Consider the following 10,352-nt stretch of genomic DNA (forward strand, 5'->3'; position numbering starts at 1 on the left):
CCCAGAGCTCCTTGGAGAAATAAATAAATACATCATTCCATCTTTCCCTCCTATCAGGACTTTTTGCTAATTTATACTATTACACACCCCAGAATCAATATTAATTTCTGGCAAATAAACTCAATCATAGTTACACAAACATGGTTATGACATTGTTACTTATCATAAGAGGTCTGTGGAGTCTCCCAAGCAGCTTTTCAGTCATCCACTAATGTATGGTAATGGCAGGTGGGTTTTGAAATGCAGATTGGTTATTAGAATTGCCTTGTGGTAATGGTTTTCAATGAATGAATATTTGTGCAGCCTTTCTACTGTATCACTTCCATGTACGTTAAACTGGGGTAATGGGATTTCTAAATTTGCCAGGGGTTCATTTGTCTTCCCGGAAATATTCTTTTCTTTGCTCACACAAGGACTTCCAAAGCAAAAGGCATATGTGATAAAGAAGCAAGACACCAATAGCATGAATGTCATGGAGACAGCAACAGCTGTCTGTATGAAACCAAGAAGCAGTTTCTATGCAGTGGAGCAAAAAAAAAAATGCACCACATCAGGAATAATCTGAAATTAAGGCAGCAATCCTAAGTAGGTCTACTATTGAATCATTTTAAACTACATTTTTTAAAAGTACAAGTCTAATGTGATTAAATAGACTTCATTGATTTGAGATAGACCTTACTCTTAGGAAATGATTCTTAGGATTGCAGCCTAAATTCCAGTAGTTCAGAAGTGTCAAGGTAAGTAGATTTGCACAACTTTTCCCCCAACCAAGTGACTTTTGCATTGGGTGGTTGTTCAAGAACATCATGGTTTTTATGAAGGTTTCAACAGATATTTTGATTCCAAATTATGCCTTTTGAGCAGATTACAAATTAAGCTGTCCTTCAGTCTGGTTGCATGTTGAACCTTTTGAAACCTTGATGTACATGTCAATTGCTACTGAAAGACTGCATTTAAAAAAGGGGATACCTCCTGCTAGAAAAGGCAGTCTTTGGATTCTCTCGGTGCTGCATTGACAAGAGCAGATGCTGAAAGAAACAACAAAATATGAAATGTAGCTCAGTTTTCCATCATGCAAACTGGTTTTAGAACCAGAGACTAATGCAGTGAATCATTTAGACTTAATTCACTTGGTGTGCTTCTGCTCATGTTTGTGAGACTGGCCATAAGAGATTTCACTTTATAGGCATAGTAATCCCTTAAATTGACAGAAGGAACCACTTTCATCCCATCATCAAAATCGCAGCTCCTCATTGCACTTTCTAGCTGCTTTTGGCGCCTATAAAAATGAGAGAATTTGTTGAAGATGAGTGTGATCGGAAGGACTACAACCAAGATGCCAGCTAGGATGCAGGCAGAAGCTGTCAGCCTGCCTGCTGTGGTCACAGGGACAACGTCTCCGTAGCCAACTGTGGTCATGCTAACTGTAGCCCACCACCAGCAAGCAGGGATAGTTTCTAGGCCTCTGTTTTCTTCCTTTTCAATTGTGTAGGCCACTACAGAGAATATAGAGATCCCAACTGATAGGTACAGCAAGAGAAGCCCTACCTCCCTATAGCTATATTTGAGAGTGGCTCCAAGGGATCTAAGGCCTGTTGAATGTCTAGCAAGTTTTAAGATGCGGAATATCCTCATGAGTCTCAGGACTTGGGCTACTCTGCCTAAATTAGCTAAAGCAGGGCTACTTTCCACCACCAAGTTAACAATTAAGGTGATGTAAAATGGAAGGATGGACATGAGATCAATCAGGTTTAGTGCATGCTTAAAAAACTTCAAGAAGTCTGGTGCAACTGCAAATCTGGCCACCAGCTCAAAGGTGAACCATGCAATACCAAAATGTTCCACAATTTCAAATCGTGGGTCTTCTTCAGTACTCCCGTTGCTGCGAACAATCTGAAAGTCTGAGAGGCTATTCAAGCACATGGTGACAATGGACCCCAGGACTACCATGATGGAAAGGACACTAAATATTCGGCTCAAGACAGAATAGCCAGGATTGTCTAGAGCTAACCATAGCTGCCGCCTGACTTTTCCAAATGGCTGCTTGTCAAACTTAGCAGCGTCATTGTAGAAAGCCAAGATCTCATCAAAGGAAGAAGTGGTGCTTTCCTGGTCGCTGTGGTCTTCCCATTTCTCCTGATCAGGTTCCATTTTCCTCCCATGGTAGCTGTAACTGCAGCAAGAGTCAATGAAGAATTCATTGATCCCCCAATATTCAATCTCCTGACTGAAAGAAAACACACAGAGCTCGCCCATCACATGAAGCTTTCCAGTGTTATAAAAATGCAATACGTATGGGAAAAGTTCAGGGTTCCTGTCAAAGTAGAATTCATTCTTGGTGTCATCGTAATCATCGCAAAGCTCTAGAATCGACTCCTTTGAATGGCAGCTCAGCAGTTTGCCCAGTCTGGTTTCTGGGAATCTTAACAAGGTGTTCGATCTCATCTTTTTCTTAAAGCCCCCGACATTGATACTGATCTCATTGTCTTCAAAATCAACATCTGATAAATCCCTCAGACTCAGCCCTGTCATGGTGTGTTTCTTCCAAAGCAATGTGGGACAGGGAAAGAAGACCTAGGGAATAATTAAAGGAGGCAATCAGAATCAATGAGTATTTGGGGAACTATATATATATTTAATATGTGGCTAATCTGGACTAAATTACACAGCAACCCGCACCCCTTTTGAGTGCCACGCACCATCTTCCCCCTTTGAGACAGAGCTTTTGTTATTAGCTGGAGGCGCTAGGCTCACTAAGTCACAGTGAATCGCAAATTAATCTCTTGCCTTTTCTTACACCTTCCTATCTCCCTCCTCTCAGGCACGTCCTTTGACAATGCCAGGTTTGGCCTCTTGAGTGTCACAGCTCCATCCTTCAACAAGAGTGGAAATAGGGCAGAGCTGGATTTTAATGGCAGTCAAAACCTCCCCACAGCTTCAGGTGCGACGCGGGCAGGGTCTCCCATCCGTCGCGCTGGCCAGCAGATCAAGGGCAACTCCCTTCCCTTCCCCTCCAGGTGCAGAGTAGGTGCGGCGTCTCTCCTCATAACAAAGAACTGCACAAGCCTGTTGTTCCCGGCGCCCAGCCCCACCCCAGCCCCGACAAAAAGAGCGAAGCCCTCCTCTCGCGCCTTTACCTCACGAGCTGCGGTGGCCACCCGGCTGAGGAGCGTCAAACTTGCCCGAAATTCTGCCCAGCAGCAGCATGGCCGGGGCGGGGTCCTTCGGTCGGCGCGGAAGACGCCCGGGCTGCCAGAGCCGGTGGGCTTCTCCCCTTGGCGGGCTGATGGAGGCAGGAGGAGAGCAGCCGCCCCTGGCAAGAGCAAGCGGGCGGCGGAGCCCCGCCAGCCGCCCTGTAGTAGTTGAGGCTGGGCTCCTCCAGGCGAAGCGGCGGCGGCGGCGCCCTGGTGCTGAACGGACAGCTCCTCTCCTCTCCTCGCCTCTCCCGCCGCGCCTCCCTCCCTCCCTCCCTCAGCTCCAGGCAGGCGCCGCTGCAGCAGCAGCAGTCATGGCGACCACCGGCAGCCCCTCCTCACACTTGCCAGTCGAGCCCCCTGCAGGCGCCGCCTCGCCTCCCCCAGCCCCTGGCCGCTGAGCGCCACCTGAGCGCGGACCGACAGCCCGCCTTTCTGCTTGCCAAGCTACCAAAGGGGCTCCAGCCTGGGGCTGGTCGCTGGGGGGTGCTCTACGGGGACTGTCCTCCATGCGCCCACCCCTCTGCCTGCCCTCGCATTCCAGTGCAGCACGCCAAGGACGACACAGCCGCCCCCTTCCCCGCGGCTTCGCGGTTCCCCCACACCTCGCGCGTCGAAGTTCGCAAGGCGCCTCCCGTTGCCAACTGAGCCGAGATGGCTGTTGTGGGCAGGGGTCGTGGGAAGCCGCAAAAGCGGCAGGCAGGGGCTGCTCTGTCTGTCTGCTGCATGCGCTCTCTCGCTTATCGACGAATGGGTGTGTTGCCTGGAGCGAGCTGAAAGCAGAGCCCGTTGCTTTCAAGGCAGCGAGGAACGGGAGGAATGGGGCGCTCGGCAAAGCGCTGAGGACGTCCGCCTGAGGCGTGGCGGCCCCTCTTCCTCAGCCCTACAGGGCTCTTCCAACAGTCGCCCCTGGGCCCCGCTATTTCACAGGCTGCCCGGCCGCATTCTGCATGGCAGCCCTCTTGCCCCTGGTCGCTCAGAAGGCTGGCTGACGCTGGCCTCTCAGTCGACCCTGCTTCCAGCCAAGCAGACGCCAAAGCCGGGGGAATGACCTGGATGACTAGCAGATGCCTTCCCGTTTGGGGGGGGGGGGGGGAGGAGATTTCTTTCATAATCTACAACTTGCAGGATGGAGGTAGGGGGCGGGGTTCACTCAGTGAAATTGATTCTTATTAGCTTCAGAAATGACAAAGAGAAACTCTGTTCCTAGAAGTCATCGTCAAACAGAATAATATGGTGGTCACTGGCTTAGTTGAATTATCCAAAGGGCTAGATGCATTCAAAGTGGTGAATTTTATCAGCAGCTATTCATCATGATAACTAAATGGAACTGTCTTTATACAGAGGCAACATGCTTGTAGGCAGCAGGTAGGGAAACAATAAGGCTGTTGCTTTTATGCCCACTTGTACATTTCCCAGTGGTGGGGGTGGTATCGGACCACTGTTGCAGACAGAAGGCTGGGCTAGATGGACCCTCTTCTTATTTGAACTAGAATCACACTCTCTTGCATCGCTTTCCTAACTTTACTCCTCTTTCTTTCTTTAGACAGGCAGACAAACCTTTTCAGATAGTAATCATGAGAAGTGCTTAGGGAAAACTGCTTTCTACAGTGACAGAATAAATGTACAATTTAGCTATGTACAATTTAGATTCGTAGGGTGAACTGAAAGCCTTCACAGTGGAGATCATGGATTTGCTTTCTCATTTCTGGTCTCTTCCATATGAACAATATTCACATGCAGCATAAAGAACATGCCAGTTCAGATAGTCTTCCCACTGGCTTTCTGATACATAGATTAGTGTTCACACAAACACCCTTCTCTTCACACAGACATCACAACAGCTGGTGTCGCCAGAAGACAGAAGCACTTGTTTTTTCCTGCCTCGATGCAGTTCATGCTTAAATGGGTTTAATAAAACTTGTTTGAAGGGAGACCATAGTGGGGCAGAGACAAGAAAGAAAGAAAGAAAGAAAGAAAGAAAGAAAGAAAGAAAGAAAGAAAGAAAGAAAGAAAGAAAGAAAGAAAGAAAGAAAGAAAGAAAGAAAGACTTATAGTACCAGTAGGAAAATGACTTCAGCATAGTCCATCAAATCTCTGTGAAATTATTAAGTATGATGGATCCATTGGATCCATCCTGCTGGTGGGTGTGCTTTCCTCTGGCAGAAGGAGCCTTCCCCTAATGCTAGATGCTCTGCCAAGAATTCTGCATCAAAGGAAGGCTCATTCCATGGGATGAAAGCATTTCCATCAGCAGAATGGATCCCCAGGATCCAACCAGCTAAAGCCAGTCGTTTTTTTTAAAAAAGTGAGTATTTTGTGTATGTGTGTGTGTGTGTGTGCATGTGCACGCATGCTTGGAAGTTGTGGTTGACTTCTGGTGACCCCTGCTGGGGTCTGGACATTTAAGAGAGGTGGCTTTATTGCCTGCTTCTGGGTCCTGATCCTGGTATTCCTTGGTAGTCTCCCATCCAAGTACTTGCCAGGGTCAGCCCTGCTTACCTTTCAAGATCTGATGAGGTCAGGGCAACTGAATCCAGTCTTAGTGCAGTTTAGTGGAGAGTGCATTTCATTTCCCGAGAAATTCAAGAATCTTGTTCAAGTCTTCAAAATGAACTTGTGTGTTGGGAGTGGGATGGAGGGATGAGGAGTGCAGGGTTCAGGTTTCATCCAGTGTACACCTATCTGAAGAAATATATATAGTTGAGTCTGGGAAACCAGTAGGCCCAGCATGCTCCTTAGTTTCTACTCTCCTACTCAGGTCACCAGAATGTATTGGCCTTGAATATAAAAGGCTCAATGAGGACAGAAATCCTTCCATTTTCTTTGTTCCTCCCAGCCTTTCTGCACTCAGTTTTCCCTCAGTTAACTGAAGAATGAATTTAACAGTGGAGCCACCACGAGTAGATCAGCTAGAATGGAGCGCAGTAGCACCTTAGAGACCAACAAGATTTTTGGAGCTTTTGGAAGTCACAGCTCCTTTCATCAGATATCCTTTCACCAAATATCTGATGAAAAGGGACCTTTCACTCTTGAAAGCCCATGCCCTGAAAATCTTTGGTCTCCAAGGTGCTGGATTCGGATTTAGCTCTTCTACTGCAGACCAGCATGGCTGTCTTCTTAGACTACCTTCTAAATATTTAGATCCTAACTGATGACGATCGAGAAAGACATAAATTGGTTCACACGATTACCTGCCAAGGGTACTTTCCTGTGTTGGAAGGGCAGGGATGTGACCCGTCTCCACCCAAATTTGTAGTGGAGCAGCTCTTTATGGAGGAGTCTGCCTGCTTGCTCTTTGTCAAGGAAAAAGTGACCTGTGGATCTGGTCTCTGCATGGAGTACCCACATTACATGTTATGCTATGTGTGTATTAGAGAAGGGGCATGCAACCACTCCTTCATCTTGGGCTGTGGGTTGTTAGCTAGGTAAGCATGTGAGCTGGCCATATTCTCCTGATCACCACAATTAATTTCTATATTGGTACAGGGTAGGTGAACGAGTTTGCATATATCAGACCAGACGTGTTCCTTCTTTGTAAATTATCCAGACACACTGTGACCTTTCTCTGTGCCTCTCACACCATGACTCATATCTCTTTTGTATACTTCAGTAGCAGAGTACACAGTGAGAGGATGATCCTGATAGAACAGTGGTGTGGTGGAGGCGGCAAAACAGACTCAACCAAGCTCAACAGAAATACCCCACAACCGGAAGCTGCCTTTTTGTTTTTCTTCTTCTTTCTTGCTCCCTGGACTTCTTAGATTGCTTGATCCTGCTGCAGACCTGTGAGGTAATCCCTTGCTTTTGATAATTATTCCTTTCCTGAGGATCCTTAAGGCTTTCTGTCCATCTATATGGTGGGCATACTGTATGTAGAGTCCATTGTGCTTTAGATCTCTTCAGGCAATACATTTCAAAAAGATTCCACCTGAATGGTGGAGAGTCAACACACATATATAGAAGGTCCTTAAAACCCTTTCCCTGTGCCTTAAAGAATATTTTGCATTCTATGGCTGTCAGACCTTATAAAATCTGTAAGTATTTACTTACATGGAGAGGTTCTATGGAAATCAATAGGACCCAGGGAGCTTAGATTCTTCAAAACTTATTTCCTGGAAGTCTTGCAGGTCTTTAAGGTGCTACTGGACTAGAACGCTGCATGGAAATTGGTAGAATTTCTTTCCAGTTATATATTTATTTTGTATACATTTATTATTTCTTGATCTGAGCCTATTCCAAAGAATACTTAGAGACAGACATGGTTCTTTCCCCCTTCCATTTTATTTTCACAACCCTGTGGAGTTGGAAAGGCTGAAAGCAGCTAGTTTCGGGTCACCCAGCAAGACTCACAGCAGAATGGGGATTAGAAGCTGGCTCTCCCAGGTTCTAGTCTAGTGGTCTAACAATGACATCATACATTATTATGGTTCTGAAATACTTGCCTTCAGGGCATTTTTTGTAGCAGGAACTTCTTTGATTATTAGGCCACGCACCCCTGATATAGCCAATCCGCCTGGAGCTTACAGTAGGCCCTGTGCTAAGAGCCCTGTAAGCTCTTGGAGGATTGGTTACATCAGGGGTTTGTGGCCTAATATGCAAAAGAGTTCCTGCTACAAAGAAAGTCCTGGTTGCCTTAATTTTTTAAAAATAAGCTTGAAATATTATTGTCTCAAGGACTTTAACAGTCCTATTATTCCTATCATGTATACAACCCTGAGGATTTCCCTTCTACTTTCTTCCTTATTCTGATCAGCTGTATCAAATGGAGGTTCACTAAACCAGACTTTGCACTTGACAAACTTCAGGCCTCGGATTCAGCAGGAGCTCACAGGAGTACAGCTCCTGAACCTTTCTGAGGGTTCCCACTCTTCCTCCTCACCGACCTTATCCATTGAATAGTAGGCGCAGCTGCATAACAATCCCTGGATAAGGAAAGCAGGTAGCCAGCCAAGAGGGGCTTTGCCACGCCACCAGCAGCCCTCATTAATCCCTGGAGAAGCCCACACCACCATTTCTTATGTGATTTTGAGTGGTGAGTGGCTTGCTGGCCTTTTGACTGGGGGGGGGGCAGCCCAGGAGAGCCCCAGGCAAGTGAGGCCTGCTTGGGCTGGCTGAATCTCTAGCCAGTCCAAGCAGGCCTCACTCACCTGGGGCTCTCCTTTCTTGCATCAGGTGGCTCTTGGCTGGAGGGGTGGGGGTGGCATATGCTAATGAGTTATGCTAATCAGCTCCACCTCCTATTTGTTTACAAAATTACCCCTGACTAGCTTTGAAAGGCTGTGGTGAGGAGGCACACTGGAATCTCACCCCTGGTATACAGGAGTTGTTGCATCAAAATGGTGTGGTTTGGATTTGCATGGCAAACATCTCTGGATGCCACACATATCAGCGGATGAGACAGTAGGTCAGGCATGTCTGTCCAAGGACAATCCAGTCTGAAATTGGCTGGGTGCTAGTCATGATGGCAGATCAGCAAATGATATCACAGAACTGCTCCAAGAGAACAGAAAAGAACAGAACAAGTTAGAGAGCCCTTGAAAGAAGCAGAGTGGGAGGGTTTTTGCTTATGGTGTCAGTGGCTATAGAAATAAACAGAGAAGCAAATGATGTTGCACAGGCATTCTTATGCCTGTTGATTTGGATGGATTTAAACACAGCTCCTTCTGTGTGGGACTTCAGCCAACAGGCAATCTAGACATGCGCCCTTCCATTGGTCATCAGGCTGAGCTGGAGCTTGTTTTAAATTTGACAAGAATTATTGTTTTCAACAGAGACCTGACTTGATTAACTCATCACAAAGCAGTACTTCACTTGCATGAGGTTTTATGCTGACTGAGCATGAGCCTGGGCCTATATTCGTCTTCTCTGGGCTTGTTGATCTCCACTGTGATTGAATTATGTTTACTTTGACTGGTTCATGTTCAGCTATTGAGACCTCACAATGAGAATGCAATAAAGCTGTAAGGATGATGATCAGTAATTAATCAATATAACTTCAAGTATGTATTTATTTATTAATGCGCTTGTTTTGTCTCCAGTTCCCCTTCCTTGTTTCTATACTAACAGTGACCCTGTGAGGTAGTTTAGGCCAGGTAAGAATTCTATCAGTTGGCCTGACAAATTATACTGCTGGTGCCCTTGAGGTACTGTCTCTCAGGCTGGACTACCCTGTAAGGTCATTGTGATGAAAACATGCAGGTGGGAAGACCCATAAGTTCTGCCCTAAAGCTTTTGGAGGGAGGGAGAAAAATGTAAAAGACAGGTAGATTCCTTCCCCCAAGGAGTTTGCAAGCTAAATTAAAAATCTAAACATACCAATCAATAAATTGCAAGTATTCTTGAGTGGGTTTTTTGTTGTTGTTGTTCTCTTTTGCTAACATGTATTTAACAGGCCTTTTTTCTAGAAGATGCAATTGTGGAGTCATAGGTTGAACAGGGACATACAAGTTGCTCTACTTAATTACAGAAAAAGAAAAAATGCCCTAGCCATTTATGTCCTTCACTCCAGTAAGAACAGATGAGGTGATTTTCCCGTGACATGAACATCATCAGTCTCTAAATTCAGAGGAGTGTAAGACAGCAGAGAGGATGTTTGTCTTTACTTAGAAAAGTCTCAGTTGCACATACACAAGTTTGTTTTGTAGTTTGGATCCGTTTCTTTCCTAGGATGAGATAATGCTGTATGGTAATGGAAAAGGCTAAAAAAGTCATGATGAAGAATACACCAGCTTAATTTTCCCTGTGGCAGAAAATCATGCAATCAGGTGACAGAGTACATTTGAGATTAATGGTCAGGGCAACCCTATCTATGTGTCTGCCATCAGCTGCTGTGGAGCAAGTCAGATTCATATTAGTGTAGTAACACTGAAGTTGAGTACCTTGAATCCAAATGTTCAGCTTCACCAATTTAAGAGAATTCAGAGTCAACATATAGAGAAGGCTGTGGGAATCATACCTCTTCTTGGTCACAGCATGATATTATTATTCCAATTCTGACCAGGTCTGAATCAGCCAAACTAGGCATAACAGCAGAAGAGCCATGTGTATAATGGTGGCTTGCACCTCATGCTTCTGGTGGTGGAAAGTCACAGATGAGTTATGGCAATCATGTAGGCAAGGGTAGAATTCTAGCAAGAGCTCCTTTGCATATTAGGC

General features: G+C 45.8%; 1 protein-coding gene across 1 annotated transcript; it reads right to left on the reverse strand.

The window, feature by feature from the left end:
* Positions 1 to 700: 700 nt before the first annotated feature.
* KCNS2 (potassium voltage-gated channel modifier subfamily S member 2) lies at positions 701 to 2,573 on the reverse strand. Its single transcript, XM_060243447.1, has one exon. It carries the CDS (start codon positions 2,530 to 2,532, stop codon positions 1,099 to 1,101), a length of 1,434 nt encoding a protein of 477 aa, XP_060099430.1. The 5' UTR covers positions 2,533 to 2,573; the 3' UTR covers positions 701 to 1,098.
* Positions 2,574 to 10,352: the final 7,779 nt, after the last annotated feature.

This window comes from Heteronotia binoei, chromosome 7 (genome assembly GCF_032191835.1).
Source record: "Heteronotia binoei isolate CCM8104 ecotype False Entrance Well chromosome 7, APGP_CSIRO_Hbin_v1, whole genome shotgun sequence".
In the NCBI taxonomy this organism is placed as follows: Eukaryota; Metazoa; Chordata; class Lepidosauria; order Squamata; family Gekkonidae; genus Heteronotia; species Heteronotia binoei.

What these genes read in the sequence shown, in the direction of transcription:
- KCNS2 (XM_060243447.1), bottom strand. Translation starts at nt 2,532, where the DNA reads ATGACAGGGCTGAGTCTGAGGGATTTATCAGATGTTGATTTTGAAGAC.